The following is a 27,000-nucleotide window of genomic DNA, read 5'->3' as shown; positions in this document are numbered from 1 at the left end:
CCACACATCTTGTTCCCCTATACCACTATTACACAGCTCAACACCAAGCCTAAATGTTTTAAATGTAGATCCTGGTCATCTAACTCCAATTTTCATCTTTGTGGCTAAGTACTTTATGGACTTTATCAACTCCTAGCCTGTTGCAGGTAGATGTTCAAAGGACACAGTAGCAGATCTGTGCTGGGGCACTATGTTCCTCCCCAGTAGACAATTAAAGTGAGAGGAATTTTTTTCTTTTTAGTTACAGTTTATAGATGGTGCTCTTTGTGTGGCCTAATACAAAGAAATAGGGGATGCTAGGAAGGGCAAGTGATGGTAACAAATTTTCCTGTCTAAGACATAGTTGCTTATGAGCCATGGGTGTTGAGATTGAGAGTTATTTACAAAAAAAGACACCAAATCCATATTTAGAATTTTGAAATTAATTGAGGATTTATATAGCCTATATTCTCATGATTACTGCATGTTCTTTGATACCTCTAATTACAGATTAATTTAAATTGAAAGCTTGATTTTTGTCTTAAAACTTGGCTAATAACCTATTATAATTGTAACAAAGCATGAGCCAACAATTATGTTAATAAGAAATAGTTGCTCCATAGCAGTAAGAAGTAACTATATAGTCAAAGGACTAAGAAAAGGCAGACGAAAGTGTGGGTGCTTCAGTCCTTCTTAGAAGGGAGATCAAAATACTCACGGGAGGAAATGCAGAGACAAAATATGGAACAAAGACTGAAGAAAAGACAATCCAGAGACTGCCCCAGCCAGGGATCCATCCCACATACAGTCACCAAACCCAGACACTGTTATGGATGCCAACAAGTGCTTACTGACAGGAGCCTGATATAGCTGTCCCTTGAGAGGCTTTTCCAGATCCTGACAAGTACAAAGGTAGATGCTCACAGCCAATCATTGGACTGAGCACAGAGTCCCCAACGGAGAAGTTAGAGAAAAGACTGAATGTGCTGAGGGGTTTGCAACCCTATAGGAAGAACAACAATATCAACAACCAGATCCCCTAGAGCTCCCAGGGACTAAACCACCAACCAAAGAGTGCACCTTGAGCGACCCATGGTTCCAGCCACATATGTAGCAGAGGATGGCCTGGTTGAGCATCAATGGGAGGAAAGTCCATTGGTCCTGTGAAGGTTCGATGCCAAGGCATGGAGGCAGGAGTGGGTGGGTCGTTGGGGGAGCACCCTCATAGAAGCAGGAGGAAGAAAAATGTGATAGGGACATTTCAGAGGGAAAAACTTGAAAGAGGATAACATTTGAAATATAAATAAAGAAAATATCCAATAAAAGAAAAGAAAAATAAAGAAAAAGCCTAGTAAATCTATCTGGAGGAGATGGCTTTGGGAGATGCCCACAATCTGATAGTCATGGGCTCCGGCCATTGCTGTTGGTTCAGTCATTCTTATTATCCAAATCATCAATATACTACACTCACATCTGGACCCTTGTGTGAAATAAATATCTGTTCCTGCATGTCTATACAAATGAAAAGTAACCTAGACAACTTCCTTAACAAAATTATGAAGAGGCAATGCTAAAGAGGGCTAGTTACATGCCAGGAACACTATGGTAACTTAAAGGACAGAGGTAGAATGGATATTCAGGTACCCTTTTCTTCACAGAACATACTCTGAGAAGTGCACAGTGGTACATCTGTGGAAGAAATAAACAAGGGAAACAGACAAGAGTTCAGTCTGAGAGCAGATACTTTTTTGTGTTGTATATCAATCCCCAAGACTCAAAACTCACATTGTCGTGGGAACGTGGTTTTCCACACACAGGGCATGCACACACACACACACCACACAGCATTCAAGAAGTCAGTGTAAATGTCATTGCATGCTGGTTAAAGAGTAATCCTTCCACCTTAAAACATAGATAATGATGACATTTTTATCAGTTGCTTTTCTTATTGCTGTGCATAAATATCTGGCAGAGACAAAATAAAGGAGGGAAGGTTTATTTAAGTTCACAGTTTCAGAGTGTTAAGTCCTCCTTCTGTAGGAAAGACAGAGCTTATATTCCTTGTTTCATGGACCCAGAAGCAGGAATCATAGGGAAGTAACATTCAAAATACTGCCCCTAGTAACCTGTTTCAACCAGCCTGGTCCTATTTCCAAAAGTCCCCACAGCCTTCAAAAGAGTATCATCTACTATGGACCGAGTAGTAACAGCAGTAGCCAGCTGGAGTACATTACAGATTCAAACTCTAAGGAGTCTTTTTATATTATCATGTTTTATCCTCTTGTGTAATTGCTGTTCTTAAGAGGAAGGGTGGGTATATGCCATCATTTTCTATTATCTGCATGCATAACCAAATGTATAGTCAACATCTAGATTATCTCAAGTACACTGCGGATTAAACCCGGATGTGCATGGAATCCAAAAAGAGAAAATGAATTAAGGAAGAAGGCTCAGGTGCGACACGATTGCCAAGTATCACCACCCTGTGGAGGATCAATCACACACAACCTCTGTGGGTCTGATGTCTCCCTTTTATAGTGTGGTTCCTTTTCAAAGTACTGAGAAATATATGTTTCTTAAAGAGCATTAAATCTGAAGTCCTGCTATGTTAAATAAAAGAAGCAAATCCTCTGCAGTCTGTATGCCCTTTGATAGACTCTCACTGCTTCAGAACTAAATCCTCACTCTTTAGTAAGGTCTCTGTGACTAGCACGGTTTTTCTTTCCCTTCATCTTTATTTCATACAGTTCTTTCTTTTCTACACACTCTTGTACAAATTTGCTCACCATTTTCTTCCTCATAAGATGAATGAATTTTGTTGCCCCTTTGTCAGGAATGCTATTATTCTTCAATCTCCCTAACATGTCACCAGAGTTAATATATTTCTTCTTCTAAAGATACATCTTATCTTTTATTTATTCATTTGTTTGTGTAGATTTCTCTTACTTGTGTGGATGCATGTACCTATAGCTGTCATGAGAAGGTATCTTCTGGAATAGGGGTTACAAATGGTTGTGAAGTGCATGTATAGTGTTAGGAATAGAACCAGAGTCCCCTGAAACCTCTGAAAGAATAGCAAGCACTCTTAAATGTTGAATAATTCCTCCAGGATCTAGAATGAATTTCAGAATCTAAAATTCATTCCTGTAAAACTTTTCTAAACTTGTATTTAAAAATACAATTAACCTATCTGATAACAACTCTTTATTGCACCAAGAGCCTCTGGAAGTCAAGGACATTTTATTCATCCTTTATTTCTGGCACATGGGAAAGACTCTAAATATGAACAATGGATATATGAGTCCTGGAGTCAAATCCTAGTCTTTACTGTTATTCAAGTCCATCTCTCCTTATATTTGTTTACCTGTGTGACACTGGGCAGGTGCTGTAACTTGTGTATAGCCTTGCATTTGTATTTAAAAACTGAAGTATAAAATAATTCTCAAAATTGGCCACCTCCTTGTCATTGCATTGTGTGCATTTGTTACATTTCATTTGTAGGCTACTTTTACCCTTAGAGTTTAGGGCAGCTAGAACCTTCCCATTGCTGGTATCAGTCACAACCAGGTTTCAAAACCGAATTATTTCATCTCCCTGTGGTAATCTTTTGAGGCATCCTCAGCAGTTACTATGCAGAGAATCCCATTCTTGCTCAGATGTGACCTGCTTATGAATAAACATCATCCTCTCTCAGTCTGGGTCTCCTGACTTTTACTGAAGTGTTGCAGGATTTTCTGCAAATAAATTATCTTCATTCAAATGATTGTCTTAGAAACTGGAGTATCCAACACAAGACAGGGATTTGATATTCCTTTCTTAGAACTCTGTTTGGTAGTGTATACTTTTAATTTCAGCACTAAGGCAGCAGAGACAGGAAGAACTTTGTGAGTGCCAGGCTAGCCTGGTGTACAAAATGAGCTCCAAAACAGCCATAAATCCCTGTGTTGAAAATAACAGAACACAGAGGTAGTTTAAATCATACAAAAGCATTCAGTATATGTTTGATGTTGGCACCTTTCTCCTCTGATGAACAGCTCTTGCATATAACAGGAAAACGAGTAACCTAAGACAACCTATATTAAAACAATAGATCCATTCCAAGTTCACAAGTTCAAACTATTCACAAGTCCACTAAGTGTACCTTACTCCGGGGTTTATAATGATAACAATCTGAGATAAAATATATGCAATTAAAAGAAGATGCAAGCCCTATAGAAAAATTGAAATATATGTTGACTTACTAGACAACAAATATCCATCAAATGTTTGCAAGCCACTTTGGAGCATAAGAGTATAAATCAGATATGGATGTTCCTAGTTAAGGCTTAAGGTCAGTCCAGATTATAACACAGGTAAGGCACATACCCATGAAAATCTGTAGTGCAAGAAATGGACAACAGATAGAGAAAATAGATAACTGAGTTAAAGGTGGTTATTGACATTGATGAGTATTATTTGCAAGTAGTAGTGTGTAAGGTTGGGAGTCAGGCAGCAACTTTCCCTCGTTCATAAAGGGCAGTATTTGTAACTGCAAGGCCAGTGAACCTTTGTCAGTCTCAATGATCTCTGGCAATTTAAGTGCAGGAGCATCCTTCTCTGAAGTATCAGCTTCTGGAGAGAAAGTACCCAAGGAGCAGAAGGGGGATGCATCCCTGTAGGTGGAACAACAATATGAACTAACCAGTACCCCCTGAGCTTGTGTCTCTAGCTGCATATGTAGCNGAAGATGGCCTAATCGGCCATCATTGGGAAGAGAGGCCCCTTGGTCTTGCAAACTTTATATGACCCAGCACAAGGGAAGGCCTGGGCCAAGTAGTGGGAGTGGGTGGGTAGGGGAGCAGGGGTGGGAGTATAGGGAACTTTTGGGATAGCATTTGTTATGTAAATAAAGAAAATCATAATAAAAAAAAAAGAGAAAAAAATTTCTTTGTCCCACAAGACAAAAACCATTGAGTAACTTGAACTAAAATTATTAACTTGTATCTCCTTTCAATTAGGTGTATTTCCAGGGGATTGTATAAATATTAAAAAAGAAAAGAAAGAAAAAAAATACCTCTAGTTGGTAGTGAGGACATGTGTAGAGATCTACTGGTTTAAGTTTGGACCTAAAAGGAAGAATCCAAATGTGTGCTATAAAGGACAAGAAAGTACCAAAATGGAAAATGCAGAGCAAGCAGTTTTTTTCTAAGTCAGACTATGGTGTCAGGCAAATTCTGCTATGTCTCTGTCATGTTATATTTATCAAGTCATTTTATCTCACCAGTTTTTATTCATTTCCTCACATTCAAAATGGGAACAGTCATGACACATTCCTCATATGGTGCAGGGCAAGTGGTACCTCCTAAAATCTCAACGAAGGTAGAAATATTAGACGCTATTACCAGAAGTCACTGTGTATGAAACATGTGATGGACACTTAACATGGTCTGCCCAAACCATCTTTACAGAAGGGAAGGAGGACAGACACTTGGAGAGGCACCCTGGGGATGTGGAACATCTTCAACCAAGGTTCAGAAAAATCCAATTGGCTGTTCAGAAATGGAATCAAATTCAAGATGTTTTATCAAAACAGAGAAGACTCCTGGGATTACATTTCACAAGTTTCTGCTCAAAAACTTCTATTGCAACCTGTCTGAAAAAACTTTAAGAAACAAAGTATGATTTGTCTCACATATTTTCAGAGGTTTCTTTTAGTACATTATCTCCTTTACTTTTGGACCATTTCCAGGCAGACCCCTATGTAGGGTGTGTTGTGAAAAACAAAACAAAACAAAACTTGTCTCAGATTGTACCAGACAAGAGTCAAGAAGAGGGAATTGGGGGGATTATGGGAGTGAAGGATCAAAGAAAGACATCATGCAAAGAAATGCCCTTGGTGATCTTCATTCAACCAGAACTCGCTGTCCTAGCTCTCATATTCAAAGAGAGTATTTTCATCTTTACTCTCCTATGGGCTAATCAACTAATGAAGGCAGACCCCACATGACCGAAATACGTCCAAAAAGTTTCATCAGTGTGTGATCTTGGCTTGCATCAAAGATGAAGCTATCAATATAAGAGGCTTTGGTTGAGCCGGGCGGTGGTGGCTCACGCCTTTAATCCCAGCACTTGGGAGGCAGAGGCAGGAGGATTTCTGAGTTCAAGGCCAGCCTGGTCTACAAAGTGAGTCCCAGGACAGCCAGGAAAACACACAGAGAAACTCTGTCTCGAAAGCCACAGTTCAGTGTGGAGTTACAATACTATTGAGAGAGAGAGAGAGAGAGAGAGAGAGAGAGAGAGAGAGAGAGAGAGAGAGAGAGAGGCGGTTTGGTTAAGGAGGGGTATTTAAGCATGGTGTGAAACATAAGATTATTATGTTTTCTTAAAACATGAATTTTACTGCAAAGAAATGGTGACTAGTGTCTCCTGCAAAGTTCTACTTGGGAATAAAGCAAGCACAAATGGAGCAAGAGGTAGGAGTGGAAACAAGAATATCCGATGACCCCATTTCATTAAAGTGTCTGGTTGTTTCACTAGATAGAACACTGGATGATAGATACCTATTGGTGACAAAGTTTCTTCACAGAAAATAGCACTGGATATTCAAAAGACATGTATGTTCTTCCAATACCTGCATGTACAGTGAGATGAAGTTATAAAATGTCCCCTATTTTCTGTTATATGGAGTGGTATAGTAGTTGCCATACAACAAAACAAAACAAAAACGGACACTCTTGTACCACTGACTTGATATCCCCAACACTCAATAGCGTTTCTTTTCCCTTTCGAGAAAGCGCCACAAATCATGTCCAACCCAAAGGTAAAATGACCCAGAGGTGCATTGATTAAACAGACCATTAGCTTTTCATTATTTTGTATAAATTAACACAGTGCACAGACATGAAACATAAATATATACAAAACTGTGGACTGTAAGGCCAGAGCAGATCTGGGAATGCTGTAAATAGCTTAAATTGATAAGCAGTTAAAGGGGTAAGTTCCCTTAGAGTAAGTAGCATAGTGAAGTACTCAATGTCAACACACGAAGTGACAAAACCCATCTGTGCTAGGCTGATTAAAACCCTAAGTAAGCTGTCTCTAGTAATATTTGCCTTGGATTTATTCAGCTATTAATCATACTTTACATAACAGATCTCATCCTCTGAGAAACTCAGAACTCAACAGCTGTCACTGGGGAAATCAAAGTATAGTAATGTGGTAATTTTCCCACACCAGGTATGACAAAATTTAGTTGTTCTCATCATGGTTCAATCAAGACCTTAAAATCACGATAAATAAATTATAATGAGGAGTTTGTTTCAAGAAACTTTAAACAAAAATAAGGAGGGAGAAAATTAAGAGGTGAAAGGTCACTGTGATATCACCAATAAGCCTTCTTGGTTCCTGGATAAAAAAATAGCATTTGCAAAGCGCTATGGAAAATTAGGAAATCCTGACACTGGATGAAAAATGAACAATGTTAACGTTGAAATTAGTAACAACTCTGAGGTCACTATGAGTCAGTTCTTTGCCAGGACTTGGTTAATGGAACTCTCTAATAAAGGAGGTGATCAGGTTCATCTGAAATTTTGTCTCCCTTGATATTGTCATATGGCATTCATAGAATGATGTTACCTATCTTTTAGGAATATTACACACACTCCCTCCATGGTCAATTCCAACGTCAAACTGAACAGAAAAGCAAGAAGACTGAATTCCAACCAAGTCAAGGTTGCCAAACTCCTGAATGGTTCTTGTGATTTCTGAAAGCGGATCTCCCTGATTTTCAGTTTTCCACGGAAAATTAGCACTACTGTAAAGTGAGAATTTGTTGGCTAAGTGCTCAGCATGTCAGCTGTGAAACATGTTTCTGGCTTCCTCTATACATTAAAATTTTATGGGTCTGGAATATTTTCACACATTGATTTACCAAGGTACTTAATCAATGAGCTTTGAAGACTGGGAGAGGTGAATATAGCATATTCTCAGCCATTGAGAATCCTTGGCATTAGTTTAGCCAGCTCTGTTGGATGGTGAGCATTGCCAGCTTCTGACTGTATCCACCAGAGATCTGTTGATGACCATTTCAGAAATAACGACTGGAAAATATTTGATGGAAGAAGAAACCAACTAGTTTTCAAATCAGTTCTCCGAGGCTGTTCAGAATTTGTCTTCACTGATTATAAGTGCTTTCTGAAATTCCTATGTGTGCAAATACCTGGGAAAGACACAAAAAAAACAATAGTCCCTGCCCTTTCAGACACAAACACTCCCTATTGTCTCCTGGCTAGGGGTGGAGAGCCAATTACAGAGCTCATCAGAATGTTCTGGAAGGGTTTTGTTCTTCACTGAAATGTTTTCTGTTCTCTGTGTAGTAAACCTGTTCTATTGTGAGCTCCTGGCAAAGAAAGCAAGAAACACCTGTTGTTAAGTGGGAGCTTCAGGAAATACAGATTTGGTTCATTTAATTACACGAGAGGAAAGAACCTCTTCATTTGTCTGTCTTTCTGTAACCTTTCATGTATACATATAGTTAGAGAACTTTTTAGAGTTAAAAAAAAGATTGTTATCTTCTTTCTAAATTTAGCACTAATTTTGCAGTGTAAACAATGCATCAAAACCTATTAAAAGAGAGAAATGGAGGATTATATATGCTGGGTGAAAAAAATACGTATCTGTATATTTTCAAGTGCCCTGGGTAGGAGTCTAACTATTCTGTATCTACTAATATTTGTCTTGGATTTACTGAGTCTATCAATCACATTTTACATATTACAGAAATGTATATACATATGTCTATGCTGTTAAATATATACTTACCCCCAAAGTCAGCATCGTCTGGCTTCCAATTCTTTAACTAACTTTATACATAATCTTTCTGACTAGCATTGTAAGTGTCCAGAAACAAAAACTTGCCAAAATTTTTAAAAAGACACAATTAAAATATGTCCAAATAGTGTAGTTTGCAATGTTCCAAAAAAAGAAAGAAACTCACTAAAAGTTGCATATACACTGGTGCTTGTGCACATAAATATGTATGTTTATTATCAAACTTATACAATAATAATTATGAAGTACATAACAAAACAATAAAATGTATAACATTCTATATCATAGACCCATAGGTCATTTGGTCCCTGTGGAAAGCTTGTACTGCACATTGAAATCAGAACCAGTCACGAGTTGTAATTCAATCAAGACCTGATCGATGTAACCGTATCCAAACACACTATTTCTATCCTCAGTGCAAAGGAGTGATGAGTCCAATAATCTAGTACCATTTCCTAGTCTTGTAAATCTTATGTTGATATGCTGAAAACTCTTTCATCAGAAGCACTAAAGTTCTGGAGTTAGTACATGCCAGTTCATGTTGTCTAAATACTTACCATGGCTAAATACAAACTAATAATACACCAGGAGGGATTAGGATAAATGTAGGATAATTCATAATGATGTACTACTTCTTTCAAAAAAATAGTCTGAAGATATAAATAGTGAAATATTTTTAAGCACTTCAGAAATAGTGACTTTTGTATAATCTGAGCCTTCTATTTTAGTAACACTATTTCTATACTAAGCTATTAAAACACGGGCTATATTAAATAACTACCTTACAAATTCCTGAAAATTACACTAGGCATTTAGGAGAGTCCATAATAGACCAAATTCTTTTAATAATTTTCAATTTTAATGAATAAACATGGAAAGAGTATAGAAGCTAGAGGTCACTGACAAGTATTTGAGGAAATCTAACAGAATCTCAGTGACCATGATATGCTAGGTGCAATATCACCATATCAGCAATGTATGGCCTCACAGACCGTATTAGCATCATTTGGAGAATTTACAGTGAGTTCAACTATGAGTTTAGCTCATAGCTAAAGGAAATGTGTTTATTTCTTGTCAACATTACCTAAGACACAATAGTTTTTATACATATTTTGTATTCATAGTGAATAAGACATTGCTTGTGCTGGGCAAACACTGAGTTATACCAGAGGGTTTTTTTTTTTTTTTTGATTGTTTGTTTTCCGATTCTTATTTTAAAAGAAGGTCTCAACAAATTATCTACTATGACCTTGAACCCTGGATATTACAGGCTCTTCAGAGTGAGTGTATATCTGAAAATGTGGCTTGGCTCTAATCAAAGAACATTTAAATGACACAGTTCATCATTTTGGAATCAGAGATAAGGAGGCAAGCAGAACCCTGGATTTCTCAGATTATTCAGAGTGAACGTACATTTGACTTTGACTGTGAATGGTTAGATTTGAAGTCAACAAGAAGAGATGGATCTACAGGAGAGCAATAATGGAGAAGGAGAGAAAGTCTTGAGAACTTTGAGAGGACCCAGTCTGATGTGAGTGAATTAGAGAATATCGAGAAGCAGGCAGGGCTTCAGACACAGGAAGAACTGGATCAAATGCAGGAGTTCCAGTATCTGTTGGAAGAACTTGCTTTTATTTGAATTCTTGATTAGATTATTTGAATTTGTGGAGATCTTTACATACCTAGAGTAATGGAAAGTTCACTAGTGTATTTTGGCAATCTGTCTGATAGGAATCAGCGTCAATTAACTATTTCTTGGAAAGAATATAAAGGAAATCCTAAAACACAGAGAACTCCCAGAAGGCTACTGCAGAATTCTCAGGAAGAAGTAATAGGGATTTAACTGAACCATATACACTGGGCCCATAAAGGCATAAATGAATACATCTTAAAACAAAACGCACACTACCGCCATTGCTCTTGGTTACACCCTGTAACTCACTGATAAAGATAACATATACTTGAATCATGTAGTTCATTGGGCTCGCCTGGAAGCTCCCATTCTGCTGGCTAGATTTAATAGTTCGGGATGGTGCTATGTTACTACCTGGGAATAAAAATAGCAGTCCTATCCAGCTTTGAACCCTGTCAACCACAGTAAAAAGAGGCCTTGTATGGCGTGTGCACTGATTCAATAGTAACAGAAGTGATTTGGCAATAACAAATAATTTTCTAACTAAATCTAGAGATTACTCTGGAATATATAACTTAAATCTATGATTGGGTATTTTATAGGTTGTAGAGGAGGCCCTAATACTATAATAATAAATGGACAAAACATTAAATTAGTCCTAAGTTATCCTTATTAGAGAAATTTCTTCGTACAGAACAAGATGATTAATACAGTGATCCACAACTGGTCAATGTGCAAAGAATATGATTCTGTTGAGTGTTTATCTCTGATGATCATTGCTGCATCACTTCCTTTTCCCCAAGGGTCAGGAATCATGCAAGTAGGGGATGACAGAAGGACTGTAGAAACACTAGATCTTGGACATGTGCAGTAATGCAATATTTGCCAGCCATAATAGTTTCATTGCAGATATAAACTCACAGAACAGCATCTATATGTTTAAGATCAATCCAGCATAAGACCTATATAAGATCAATCCAACCAAAGCCTCAACGAAGTTAGGAAGGAGGGGAGGAGGGGGTCTCATGAAATGTAGCCACTAGTTAAGGAGCTTTTGGAAAATGCTGGCTGCAGGAGAAGAAAGAGTCAGTTTTCTACAGTCTACAGCCCCAGAGAGGCTGCCCATGCTCAAACAGACAACCCTGCACCTACACATGCCCAGTAGACTCAGTGAGGTTTTAAAAAGAGTACATGAAACTGGGAATAAATTTAGGGGAAGGGTGCTGAAGAATTTGTAAGAGAGGGAGAAGGGGTGAATTTGTTCAAAATGACTGTATTTATTTAAAAAGTTTCCAATCAATAAAAATGTGAATCTTAAAAAAAGATAAAGTATAATTTGAAGGTTGTAATTATTCTAAAAAATTTGCTACAGCACTTTTGAGTGGTTTTTTGCTCTCAAATACTAAGATAAATGTAACACTTTTTTTTTGAACCTATTCCTTAGTTTATTTTTTTATTACATATTTTCTATTTTCTTCATTTACATTTCAAATGCTATCCCCAAAGCCCCCTAAACCTTCCCCCACCCTGCTCCCCAACCCACCCACTCCTGCTTCCTGGCCCTGACATTCCCATGTGCTGGGGCATATGATCTTTGCAAGACCAAGGGCCTCTCTCCTCCCATTGATGGCATGAAATCCCCAAATTTTGCCTGTCTAGGTCTTTTGCAAGCGCACAAATGCTTTAAATTGCTTCACTATCACTCCAACACCCAAATTATAATTTTAGAATATAAAATAAATACAGACTAAGGATAACTAGCATACTTTCATTAAATTATTTATATTAAAATGTAAATTAGACTAATATCTACTAAAATTACTAAAGATGTTTAAGCATATTGGGTTAGTGGTAAATAGTCTTTGGGAAGGCCAATTATTTGCATGTCTATTTAAAAGTATATCTTGGTTGTCATGTATTGTGTCATGAAAGTGAGAAGCTGTAACAATTAATACTGACATTTTAAATACAGAATGTATATTACTCTAGATATAAACAAAGATAATGGAAAAATATCAACATGTGTAAAGCAGTTAATTCCAAGCAGTGTGAAATTTATTGAAAACACTGAAAAGCATTCCAAAATACACTGGTGTCCCATGGGTTTTGTTCTAAAGAACATGATAGATCTGAGATGGGTGTAATGGAAACAGCCAGTTACAGAAACATCTGAAGAGCATTCCCAATAAGTGACTATCAAGTTCAAAGACTCAGCTTGTAATAGCCTTGCTTATTTATTGGAATGATACAAATTTTACATTATAAATGGTTGGGATTAGATTATTGTATATACAAAGTAATTGCCAAGTATGTTTTCAGATGAGAGAAGTATGTGAAATAAAAACTGTTCAGTGCTCTTTTGGACATGCTAAATTTTTATTTTCAATATCTAGAATGTTTTAGTAGGAGAAAAAACTCATCAACTGCTGTTTTGAATAATATCAGTGTAATCGTTAAGTCATAGCATAGTTACTTATAAGTATCATTAAAATGAATTTGTCCTATGATGTTAGAGACTGTATAGCATGCACAATGTCCTGAGATCAATTGCTAGTCCTACAAAGCATCTACAACAAAAACAGTTGTGCTAATAATTCCTGTCTGCCTGTAGTCCCCGCACTGATTAGCAAGAGAAAGGAGTGTCATAGGTTAAAGGTCATTCTTGGCTGAATCTGAATCCAGCATGGGATGTGTTAATGAGTTAGGAAAGAGACAGAAGAGGTGGAGGAGGAAAAGGAGATGGTAGAGGAGGAGGAGGGTGAGGAAGAGGATGATGAAGTATGCCAGGCTGCATACCAACCACTGTCTTTGAATGCTGGCAAAACTGAAATGCCTTTCCTATCTCACTGGGGGTCTTGAGAAACCATTTCTTTCAGGGTTTAGGAAGCAATTACTTGGGAAGAATGTTTGAGAACATTGCAACCAATGTATCTGTGGCCATTGCATAAATATAGTGTTTTCAATATTCTACTTAGAGCCATCTCTATCAGAAAATGTAAAGATGCCACTTAGCTTAGAAATATTATCTAATGTTTTGTTCCTGGAGGTGAAATTCTGCTAACAATAAATCTGAACAGACCATAGGCAGAAGGTGGGTTGTAATATACTCAATATTCATCACAGTTGCACCCAAAGGAGTATCCATTATGTGCTTCTGGGATCCTTGAGCACAGCAGGTTTATTACCCCTGCCAATTGTCATGGATTTTCTGTTTGATACATAGGCTTTTGCGAAGAAGTCTTAGTTGCAGTGAACAGTTCCATTCTCGTGGCTTTCTGTCTTAAGTAGCTCATTTACTCTTGTACTCAATTCAATAAAAGGCTCATTTGATACACAGTGAGGTCCAAGAAAGTACCAATATTTCTAAATGATTTTTCTGAGAAGTTGCTAACTCTGAGTATTTAGAAATTATGTTTTCTACAGAATGATTTTAGATTAACATACTTAAAAATAAAGTAATCTAAAATTGTTGATGGAATTAGATAGTTCTTTATTGGTATTATTCATTAATATGACTTACTTAAACATCAGTTTCTTTGGTAGACATTTGGACAATAATGGAAATATTTTTTGTACACAAACAGCAACAGGAAAGATACCTTGTAATTTCTAGAAATAAATTGATAACATTAGAAACAGCTGCAAACTTAGCCTTGAGGCATAACATAAACATTTTTACACTGCTTGATCAGGCCTTTGATTCTATTCAGCTATTAAGTCTGACTATTTTATTGCACATAGTCTTGAATTTTCAGGCTGTTACTGCAAAGTTTAAGACTCGAAAGCCACTACTTCTTTAAGTCTGACCAGATAGTCGAGAGCGAGTGAAAGAGAGAGAGAGAGAGAGAGAAAGAGAGAGACAGAGAGAGAGAGAGAGACAGAGACAGAGACAGAGACAGAGAGACAGACAGAGAGACAGAGAGACTAGAGAGAGATATGGATGAGTGTGAGTATGCACATGCATGAAAGATATAACTCAACCTCATGTGCCATTCTTCAGGCACTGACCAGCTTCTTCAAGGGAGATGTGGCTTTCTACTTTTTCTGCACTGGTATTCAAAAGCATTCTAACAGCATCTTAAAAATGGATTCAGGAAATCAAATGTGCATCTTCACACTTTAAGGAAAACAGCTTTACTGACCAAGGGATCTCACTAGTCCTCACTATGTATCTACAGGATTTACATAAAATCACTCAACACAGAGCAAAACAAACAAATAAACATGGTGAACAAATCGATAATTCTTGATTATGAGCCAAGTGCATTTTAAAAGGATACATTGAAACAACATAATTTTGGTAAAATATTCAAGTTGAAATACCAAAACTTTGAGCAGAAATATTTAAAGTTGTCATAGAGTTACTATTGCTATGATAAAACACCATGGCCAAAAGCAATTTGAGGTGGAAATGCTTTTCTTATTCTTCCATATCACAGTTCATCATAAAGGCAGTCAAAATCAGAACTCAAACAGGGCAGAAATCTGAAGGCAGAAGTTGATGTAGAGGCCCCACAGAGAGGAGGGGTGCTGTTTACTAAGAATTGCAGCACTCCTGTGAAACCCTTGTGGTGTTTGGTTAAGGATATTACAAGAAGAGATAGCAAAGACACAGGTTCCAGTATTTGTGGTCAAGGTGTCAGAAAGATTGTGAAGCTTGTTAAACAACAGAAAACACTAAAGTAACCAACCACAAACAATTTTTGTTTTAAATTGGCATATAAGAGAATTAACAGACATATACTTTAGTTGATTGCAACAGTGAAAGTAGGAAATGAAGCAGAGTCGGTTGTGAAAGACTTGACAGACTTTAAAAATGAAGAAAAATGAAGAAAGAATGGAAGAGAGCCCATACAATGATACAGAACTCCACTATCAGCTGATTCTATAAACAAAAGTAGTTCTCACATGTAGTGAACACCATGAAATCGCAAACAAAACAAACAGTTTTAAATCAAAGCTTTCTTGTGTAAAACAGTATCATCATCTTTACCTCTGGGGCAATTGCTTAGCTGAGATTATCCTATTTAAATGGCCATGGTTTAAAAAGAAAGAGATCCAATCTGTTCTTTCATGATGAAACTGTGCACAAGGACATATGATTATTTCTCCCTTAGGATAAGGCAAAAGGACATGTTGAATCACATCCAAATTGTATAAATAGAAGTTAATAGAAGATACAGAGTACTTCTCATATTTGATATGTGTTCTGAGAACAATGGCTTCATTTTAACTTAATACAAAAGGTCTTTTAGAGAGCCTATGTTAATTCAATAGACATATTTAAAGGGCAAAATGTTAATGTAGAATTTAGACTGAAAGCTAAAACTTAAAGTAGGCATACAGCTCTTTGAACATGGGTAATTTGGGACCACTTTAGTGACTTCTCTGTCTTCCTTTAATATATTATATGAAAGAACACATTATTATTTAACTTCAATCATTCTTGCAGAGTAGACCTGACATAAGCCAAAACAATGTGATCACTGAATAAATATGACTTTTGTCCTTAGAGATGATGGGTTTGTTAAAACTGAGAATGTCTTTGTAAGGTTTCCGATTCTTGAGACTCGTTTGCATATATTTTATTATCCTCATAGCTTTTTCATACATTTTCATAGGTGAGTTTTCTTTCTAACTATGATGTTGCTATTGAATGGTTGCAAATTTGTAACATATAGATAGTAGTTGTCATTTCAGAAGTAAGGGCAAGCAGAATCAGTGTGAAGGTAGCCAAGGTCTTCTTTGATAGCCAGATGATGCAGTCAGTGACAGGACTATGGTGTACTGTATGTAGATGATATTGGCAGTTAAAACTAGAATTCCCTGGAATGTTGGGATGGAGAGATGGTTTAGCAGTTAAGAGTGCTTGCTGCTCTTGTGGAGGACCTGGGTTCAGTTCTCCATACCAAAGAACTGGCTTACAGATACACTCCAGTTCCAGGGTATTTAATATCCTTATACATTCACACATATAATCCATCTTAAACAACAATAACAGAACAATTAGCTGCTTTGAGCAGATTTTGGGTATCTACTTACCAGTCATTATTATTCTTGACTTTGTTATTCCAGGTCTCCTAAAGCTCTTTATCAAGATTTTGAAGATAATTGTACACCAGTTAATTCTAGGTTGATTGAGTAACTTGTAGTCACACAAAAAATGACACAGAGTGGACTCTATCTGCACTTCAAGGTTGTGGTTTTGAGATTTTTATGTTGAAATCTTGAGAAACCACCATGTGAAAAACTCTGACTCCCAGGCAGATGAAACACCATATGGACCCAAGGCAAATAAGCATAACTATCTCAGCTGAGCATGTCCTGGAGGAGTTAGGTCTCATATGAGTCTGGCTCACCAGAAATACCATGCATCAGGGAAAAATCCAAAGCATTGGACAGTAAAGCATGTTTTAAATCATATCCCACAAAACCATTGTGCTAGCATATGTCTATTTTACATTTCAGGTGATTTAAAACCTTTGATTTAAGATGACTTTGATACAAGGAAGAATAATTTAATGTACAGATATGATTGTCCTATATTGAGTGAAAAAAAATGTCTGACCTCTTTTTATTGGTTACTGAAGGAAAGAAGGATTCAAAGATTTTTTTCTCAGTTTTATATGAACATTTTACATAATTTTTCAATTTAGATACATGAAGAGAGCATTGTAAATAAATTTACTAAAATGAACTTATTAACACTAATCACACCTTACTAAATACTATGTTTGAAAATTAATAAACTTACTAACAATGTTTCATATTTTACATATTTATAAGAATTAAAGTTTCTATTTGAAGTAAAGGTTACTCTTACAACATCACCACTTGGTCATTCAAATAACATGGCTTATGCATTTTCAAAGTTGTTTCATCTCAAGGAAGATATACAATGCTAATATATTTATCAATCTAAACTCATAATAATAGAACACTTTACCTGCACAAGAGTTTATGAGTGGCAGCAGAATTACCAGTTTCCATAGCAACCTCATCTCCACGTTCGAAGGTCAAAAATTTCTCCCATGCAATCAGCAGGAAAGAAGATTGTATCTTCTAGTCAGTTTGTTAGCAATCTATTTGAAGGAAACAAAATTGACAAACATGAGTATCTTAATATATATTCCAAATATTAAGCATTGATTAAGTTTATTAAGAATATGTTATCCAAATAAAGCCGCATAAATGACTACTCAGTTTCTCACATATCAGCTCACATCTGGATTTATTAGAATAATACATAATTCAATGTACAACATGTGGATTACATTTTCTATTAATTGGATTTTAAGTCTGTAATTTTAAATTTCAACAATTATGTTCCACAAACACACACACACACACACACACACACACATACACACGCACACACACACACGTCATAGAAATCACAGATTTTTGTGTTCTATTAAAGTTATTTATAACATACTCATTATGATTCATTACCTTTCTTAAAGTTAATAGAACCCAATCCAATATTATTGCAAAATTTCTGTAAGAACTCCATTCCCAGTGGTATTATCTTACAGATAGGAGATGTGATTTTCCCAAGAGGTTACACCATAATTGTCGCTAATTTATTTTGACATTTTAGCTATTACATGATAAATGAAACCAAGTGAAGGTGCTAGCATGCCCTTTACTTCACAAAAAAATCTAATAAGAGGTTTATAAACACTGATAAACTTATACAATATTAGAATAACCTTAGTATAAACTCACCTGGGTCATTGTGATAAAACTATTGGATAACAAATGAAACTTTTAGTGTAGCAGAACTATATTCAAGCTCAAATAACTTTAGAAAGTGTCTGGATACTCTAAATAAAACTTAATAATAAATTTTAAAGTATAAATACTTCCTCTTCTTAAATACAAAGTTCAATGTTTATCTTATGAGAGAAAAATCACTGACAGAAACAGTGCTGAATTCAATAAAACAACAGAGTTGGTGATGCTGAGAATTATCTCAAAAGTGCTCTGATATGCTTTATATTTCATTTTTTCTTATGTATTTGAACATGTTTACTTATTAAGATGTGAATATCTAAATGAATCTAAAATCTTAGTTTCAGAGACATTGTATAAAATAGCAACAACAACAACAACAACAAACCCTGAAAACCCAACCAACAAACAAATGAACAGAAAACAACGAATAGGCTTGAAATGATGGCTCAGGAGTTGAAAGTAATGGGTACCATTCCAGAGGACTCAAGTTCAATGGCCAGATCCTACATGGAAGCTTACAATTTAGAATCCCAGTTCCAGGAACTCCAATGTCCTGCCCTCTTCTGGCCTCTGTGGAAACTTTGTGGAGATGTGGCATAGCCATACTTTCAGGTAAATCCCCATGTACCCATACAGGTAAACTTGAGATGTATCCTATGGGCCAGATCCAATCCCTGATGCTATTAATGATACTCTATTATGCTGCTGGACAGGAGCCAAGTATAACTGTCCTCTGAGATGCTCCATCTAGCAGCTGACTAAAACAGATGAAGAGACCCACAGCCAAACACTAGTCAGAGCACTGGAAGTCTTGTGAAACAGTTGAGGAGAAAATTTTGAGGAACTGGGAGGGCTAGGAACTCCACAAGAAGACAAGAGTGAATTGACCTGGAACCCGAGGGGCTCCCAGTGACAGAACCACCAACCAAAGAACAAACAAGAGCTAGACCTAGGCCTCCGCACATATGCAGCAGATGAGCAGCTTGAGTTTCGTGAGGATCCCCAGATAACTGCTGTTCAGGCTGTCTCTGAATCTGTTGCCTGCCTGTGAATCCTGTCCCCCGAACTGGGCTGCCTTGTCTGACTTCAGAGGGAGAGGACATACCTAGATTTGCAATGACTTGTGGTGTCAGGGTGGGTGGTACCCAGGGGGAACCTCAAACTTCTCAGAGATAAAGGGTAGGGGGCCCTGTGAGAGGGAGACAGGCAGGAGAGGGGGATGCAATCAGGATGTAAAATAAATAAATAAATAAACGCAAACCTGCAAAAAAAGAAAATGAAAAAAAAATAAAATATATCAAAAGGTAAACCAAGTCAAAAACTCAACAGAAATAAAAGAAAAACCACAAAGAGTATTCTTAGTGAAAGAAAGATCATCAATCCTGGGATACAGAATATGACTGCAGCAGCATCTATGAGCCTCACCAGGTGAAATGTGCATATAGAGTGCATTTAGGTTTTCAGGGAAGAGCAAAGGTCTGAATGGGGAAACATGGCAGGGCTTAAAGAAAAGGGAACAGTGTCAAGGCATAGGCTGAGTTTGTAAAGTCATGAACAATGTCTAGCACAATGTGCAAAAGAACAATGGTCTAAGGAAGGGGACTAAATACTCAATATAATAGACCTGTATGTAGGTTTTGGTTTTGAGCATTTAGCCATGATTTAATTCAAATCTCTGCTTTTGCAAAAGCTACAGTATTGGGGAGGAGCAATTGTATAATTATTTAGATGAACTGAAATTTATTTTTATAACCTCAGAAGGGATGATTTTTTAAATATACAGTAGCAGATTTGAAGACAAAGAAAAGTTTACCTCTATATAAACCTTTTTCCTCAAACCATTTTTTCTACCTCCTAGAATAGTAACATCATTTTTTTAATACAACAAAGAATTTATCCTATTTTGACAGTATTCTGAAACTTTCAATCTCTCTCTCTCTCTCTCTCTCTCTCTCTCTCTCTCTCTCTCTCTCTCTCTCTCTCTCTCTCTCTCTCTCTCTCTCTCTCTCTCTCTCTCTCTCTCTCTCTCTCTCTCTCTCTCTCACTTCCAAATTCCTTGGAATGATCTTCAAAATCATATAAAATTTGAATCTTCCCTTTCTTTCTGCTTTACTTACAGAACACGGCCTTGACACCAATCTGTTTCCTAATCACTGTTTGTAATACACTCTCCATTAATTATAAACACATTGTTTGATTTACATATAATTTCCCCCAGACTCTACATATTCCTTAAAATCTGCACACTAATAGCATAACCACATTTCCCTGTTTTCCTTGCACAATATCTGTATTCTCAAATGTCATGACAGAATAATTAATAGTACTTCTTTCTCCCAAAAGTCAAAGTTTACAAGATAAATTGTATGGTCCACTTATTTCATGGATATTCATTATTTCTCCTACCAGATTCTCTCATGATTAAAGCTCTGTGGATGTCTCTAGAGAAAGCACAACTCCTTAAGTTCCCCCAGTTTATAGAGTTGTAGCAGTATTGTCTCTGCCTCTTAGCTCCGGCAATCCATTTCCTTTGCTGCAGTATGTTTTAACGAGAAATGCACACACCTTAACATTGAAATCACAAAGTCAAAGAATAATGTTTCAACCATTAAAACTCAAATAGCCTATCCCATAGGAAGACCAGCAATCTCAACTAACCCAGACCCCTGAGATCTCAAAGACACTGAGCCACCACCCAGGCAGTGTACAGGAGCTGGTCTGAGGCACCCCACACAAATGCAGCAGAGAACTGCCAGGTCTAGCCTCAGTGGGAGAGGAGGGGCCTAACCCTTAAGAGACTTGAGGCCCCAAGGAGTGGAGAGGCCTGGCAGGGGAAGAGACATCCACTTGGAGACAGGGAGTGAGTAATGGGATGAGGAGCTGTGGGAGGGCAGATGGGTGGGGGGAGGTAATGACTGGATTTTAAAAAGTAATGATAATAATAATAATAATAATAATAATAATAATAAAATAACCCTCAAATATCTTCATCTCATATAAAATGGTTTCTCATAGGTGTTACTATGACTTAGTCTGAAGATGCTGCTAACAACACACAGTTCACAATTTTAATTTCTGCTAATACTACGCGATGTTCTTTGCCCTTATGAGTATTGAAGTGTGTCATAAAGGATATAAAATTAACTGTCATAACCCTACCTCCAAGTGAGTAGCTCCCACAAAACAGGTCCCTCTCTCCTCAACAACTCCTTCAGTATATAAGACTTCCATGATGACAGCAGAATCTAGAATCTTCTGCTAATTAGTTATGCATGTTGCCTCCTGTTGGTTTAGCTTCCTGTTTTCTTTGCCCTGAGTATAATCTTGCCCTTGCTGCTGTGAGTCACAGACTTGCTTTTCATGCTTCCAACATTATAGAAATATGCCCTTCCCTCCAAACAACCTACAGCAATTCCTAAAATCAGAGAATCATGACATAGCCAACCAGGCTTGTTCTCATAGAAATTTAAAATGCTTGAGCCACTAAAACGATTATTTTGCTTAATGCTGTTTGTGATATATATGATGTCTACTGATATACCGCACTAGTATCTTTACTCTTCATCTTCAAATTATAATAATTGTCCTTCATATTATAACAATTTTCATCTAAAGGAGAGAATTCTGCTACTTAACAAAGGTACCATGATATGGGCAGGGTTTACATACTTTGCATCTGAGGTAAACCCTATGAGTACTGCTTCTATAATGATTTATGGTGAGTGAGAAAGAAGCATAGTTGCTGTTGAGAATATGCTAGGTATGTAACTGGCATTTGAACAACTTAGCACCTGCTAAAAAGGCTAAAGCAGATTCCTTTACTGGCTGGTTTAATTGTGACACATTTGTTCTTTGTTGATAATTGTGGGCTTCAAAAATTGAAGAATTTGACCTAGAGATCACCTTTAAATTTCTTCTATCTTTTCTAGGGCTGCTTGATTCACATTCAGTGTATAATTTCATGGCAAATGCTGTCCTTTCTCATCTGATTGCTTATCAGCATATGGTAATGAGGGCAAAACCCAAAAGACATTTTATTTGCTATTGATTTATGAAGCCAGACTAAGTATTTATGCTTCTTTTGCCTTTTTTGTAAAAGTTTCATTTGTAAAAGTTAAGATTGGTCAAGGATCAAGAAAATGTTCTAGATCAGTAAAAACTGTCTGGCTAGCAAAACTCTTGTATTTATTTACTCGCAGAATTTAGGGTGGAAATATTAACTGTGTATGCTGGTCAGTGGCCTGAAAGACAATCATGTGTTTCTAGGACCTTGAAATTACTTAAGGTCAAAGCAGTAAAAAAGGAAGGTTACAATGCAAACTTAACTTACAACAGCTTCTAGAGTTTTAAAAAGTTTTATGAACGTGTCACCAGCATCCTATTTCAGGTGAGGGTTATAGGCCATGCAATCTTTTAAATGGTATTTTGGATCAAAGAAGTAGGTGCCTCAGTTCATAACCTGACTGCTAAGGTTATTGTTCTATTATTACAAGATGAACTTTGTGGCCCTAGACCATGTGTGCTCACTTTTTCTCTTATGGAATTTCTTAATGTCAGTTTTCAATGTTTCAAACACTTTTTAAAAAAGAGTATGGATGACAATCTCTTTCTTAAAAAAATCTCTGAGAATTCTCATATACATGTAATTTTGGTGGAAAAGCTTTCTCAAAACAATTTGTAGTAGATTGGACCTTTTAAATATCCAACTTAGTATGAATATTTATGATTTTCTGATAAGGCAATCATGTTGGTCACTGATGGAATTTTGTACACTGTGCATACACATGGTACCATGTAAATATTTATAAAGTGCATAAATTTGGATTCATAGTGTGCATGCCTGTGTGTGTGTGTGTGTGTGTGTGTGTGTGTGTGTGTGTGTACGTTCATTTATACTATATTATCTTCCTGGAAATCATTAGCGATTGTCAAGAGAATGTTGTCTATAATCATTCAAGTGACAAGCCTGTGTATCTGTCTGTGAATAAATAAAAATTAGGTTATTTGAGGTGCGAAGATCTACCATAAATATTAGTGGTACTGATTCTTGGGCTGAAGTCTTTGATCGCATCAAAAAGAGAAAATTAACAAAGAGTGAGACTTTATCTCTTGGCTAATTGAGACACTGATATAATGTGGGGATGTGATGTGGATCAGCTGCCTGAGAAATGTTTCAAAATGTCTTTGCTCTCTTACTATGTAAACCAAAATAAGCCTTTCCATTCTTATGTTCTGTTTATCTCACATTTGTCACAGCAATGTGTAAATTACCTTATACATGTTAAGCTCACTAACACAGGTCAACAATCCGTCTCCTGCTGAACAAATTAAGTGCCCTTGAACCCAGTGTGCTTGTATATGTATGTATGGTCTATGTCAATAGTGCCAGAGTGGAATAGTAGTCCATGTGACCTGGCCTGCAAAGCTAATAGTATTTACTGGCTGACCCTTTTTGGCTTTGAAGCTTAGAGAGACTTCTTTTCGGATGCCTGAGATAATGCATTCTGAGCTGTATAATACCTCTAGCAGGGAAGAGTTCACTCAGTATCAAGATTACTGAACTGAATTTATCTAAATTTATATAGATGGTCAAAAGGAAAATACCATATGTTGGCAGCTACAGAATCTGAATTCTGTCTTTATATAACCTCTTTTAAGCATGTGTTCTAGACCTGCTTCTGACCCCCAAATGAATAAACAATTAGGAAATTATTGTTAAAGGAAGGAATTACACCCAGTGCAAGTTTGACCTACCTTAGACAATCCTAAAAGCTTCTTTAGGTGGCTCAGAGTAGTTACTTTTTATTTTCCTTAAAGATTAACTATCTATCCTTTGTCTCTAAAATCAGACAATTCCAGAATTGTCAGGAATAAATATGATCGTCAAATATTTACTTGACATAGTAAGGACTTGGAGAATCCAGTGATATTATTACTATCATGAAAATTGGTATACCCAGCACACATGGGAAATAATAAGAATTATCACATTTAGAAAGAAATTATCCTTCTTTATCATAAGAGGAGGATTATTTTAGTTCTTCTTTTTTTGTTTGTTTGTTTTTTATCTGTTTTCTCAGAAATATAGGGATCTTTGCTTGACTAAAATGCCAAGGTGGCTGTGTATATACACAGTTTGAAATAAGCCTTTAAGGGTAGCTCATAAACTGTTGTCAGTACATAATTACTGTATTTAGTCAGGTACAGTGAATGAAAAAGGTAACCCAGAATATTGCATTTAAGATGGGCAGCCATAGTCGAAAAAGTAATTATTCAGTTCTCTTAATGTAATGCTCTTTAATTTCTCTCGATAGTATTGATGAGATGAATACTCATCAATGGATGATCGAGAATTATGGGATCTACTATATATTTTTCATGTCAATTAAACTTTATATCTTCTTCTTACATTGGTTTCACTACCTGAAATATTTTTGTCACAGTGGTTGTAGGAAAAAAAATACAAAGAGAAACCCCCACAAAATACCATTGCTTATTGCTCTCCCTAAGTTTAGGGCAATGCGATGGCCAAAAGAGGGCTGTTTCTTCAAAACATTAGCCAATTTCTATCTCTAATCATGACTCATTTGTACCCTTTGGGTTTGTCAAGAGAGCACTGCTGTGAAAGCAGGGCCACAAATGGACTTTATTCTTGCTCTATCTATAGAGAGCATGTTTGAAATTAATGCATTTCCTACCAGAGATCAAGGTACATTTTCAGCTGCTTTGTTCATCATCAGAACCAATGTGCTCAGTGCTAATTGCCCTTTTGTTTTTAATTGACTAGTTAATTAACTGTATCAGATAAATTAAAAATCCCATTTCACTTTCTTCAGGTGGCTCGAATGTTTTATTTCAGTGTAATAAACATCTATGGTCAGTAGCGGTGGGAAGATTTTCAGTAATTTCTGCAATGGCCTTTCAGTCTTGCCATCCATGGAGTAATTTACTATCAACTTAAATCAAAAATAAATCCAAGTGAAACATTTATGATTTAAAAATAACAGTTTTGATGGGGAAGTCAAGCAATGTAGCATGATAAATTATTCTATCATTTTCTTTGTTTTCAAAATATAAGCTATATTTTATGATAATTGTTATGCCAAGTTCACAAAATAGGCAACCTTAATAGATGGTGGATTAATAGAACACTATGATGGAGCCCTTGTAACAAAATTATAGAGCATGGCTTCCTTTTGAGAAGATGGGATCACATGCTAAGTGGTTAGCAGTATAAAATAATTGCAAATGCATTTGTTCCAGAAGTAAATGACATCTACATATTATTGTATGCTTGCTTTCATGGTTTTGTTTTGTTTTATTTTATTGTTTCTGAGACGGTTTTGAGATATAACATAAGGTTGCTTTGAACTCCTAATACCTCTGCTTCAACTTTCAAATCCTGCACTGACTCCTAGTTAATTTTGCCTGTTTTCAAATTAGAGAAATAAAGCTCAGTCATTAATGCATTCTCTCATAGAAGCCCGGCACAGTTTCTAGAAGCCATACAAACATGCTGAAGGAGGACAATGTGAGAAATGTGACACTTGAACTGCAGAAAAACCCATCCCTCCCACTGAATTTTAAACCTAATTGCACTTCTGTATATAGATGACAAGGACAGACATTTCACTCCCTTAGCTGAAGAAACAGAAGCTCAGAGGACACAAATTGTTTCCACATTTTAGTTCAGGATTGAGAAGAAGCTCCAGGCCTTGAAGTCACATGGGTTCTCCCTATTTTTGTGTCTTTCTTGACCTGTGACAATGGGTATATCTCCAAAACTCAGCTGCAAATTCTGTGAGTGCCTGCACTTATACCTGCAAAACAGAGGTAAATGCTGCACGTTTTTCTTTGGTATTCACATTACCCATGATTGGAGAATAAAGGAGAGCAATGCAGCTGGCATTGGAGGGTTACAACACTCATTCTTCATTCCTAGAAACAGGTAATAATAGACACCAGCATCTCAAAGCTTAATAGATGTGGCAAGAGGAAATAAAACATGCCATAGTCTTAGTGATATCTTACACGTAGGAGAGATTCGATTGTGTGTAACTGGTTCATTGTTTGGGTTGCATGGTTTTGTTTTGTTTCCTGTATTTGCAGGGTGGTTTACTAGATGTGTCTGGGCACATCCTATATTACAATAGAGTCCTATGTCAGAACAATGGGCACGGTGAAGAAAGATTGGATACAGTCCCAATTTGAACTAATAAATTGTTTTTATGTTCATTAAAAAAAAAAAAAAAGGGTGGGGGCTGGAGAGATGGCTCAGTGGTTAAGAGTACTGACTGCTCTTCCGAAGGTCCTGAGTTCAAATCCCAGCAACCACATGGTGGCTCACAACCATCAGTAATGGGATCTGACTCCCTCTTCTGGGCTGTCTGAAGACAGATACAGTATACTTACATACAATAAATAAATATTAAAAAAAAAAAAAAGGTGTATCCTGAAGTGGGTAGCTAATTTAATTTTGCATAGGTTGTTTTTAAAAATGGACCAGGAAACTGATAATTCTGGTTCTCAATAACAAATTGAAAATTAAACTGCATAGACAAATTACTAATGCTAAGGAGAGATTGAATATTTTTTTTCTGTAAGTTTATTTCATTGGAATTCCATTTCCATTTCTAAGCTCTGATACATAGTACAAATTACAGAAATCCATGGCCATTCTCTGCTACAATGTAAGTTCATGGCCACCTTGAGGTACATGAGACCTTGCCTCAAGAACAAATGAACAACAGCAACAACAACAACAAAAACAAAAACAAAAACAAAAACAAGCAATACAGACCATCAAACACAAGGGTTAGTATTCAAATAAAATCATTATTCAT

General features: G+C 36.6%; 1 protein-coding gene across 2 annotated transcripts in view; it reads right to left on the bottom strand.

The window, feature by feature from the left end:
- The window catches only part of LOC110315735 (contactin-6), a 334,773-nt gene that overhangs the window by 250,033 nt on the left and 57,740 nt on the right, over window positions 1-27,000 (bottom strand). For both annotated transcript variants that reach the window (XM_021189718.2, XM_029534884.1), the window contains exon 2: window positions 17,367-17,502. In XM_021189718.2, coding sequence (XP_021045377.1) covers window positions 17,367-17,421 — 55 coding nt within the window. In that variant the 5' untranslated portion in view covers window positions 17,422-17,502. The remainder of the gene's footprint in view (window positions 1-17,366; window positions 17,503-27,000) is intronic.

The sequence above is a fragment of the Mus pahari genome, chromosome 2 (assembly GCF_900095145.1).
Source record: "Mus pahari chromosome 2, PAHARI_EIJ_v1.1, whole genome shotgun sequence".
In the NCBI taxonomy this organism is placed as follows: domain Eukaryota; kingdom Metazoa; phylum Chordata; class Mammalia; order Rodentia; family Muridae; genus Mus; species Mus pahari.
The sequence above is the reverse complement of the archived record's forward strand: the minus strand, read 5'-3'. Positions and strand labels throughout refer to the sequence as shown.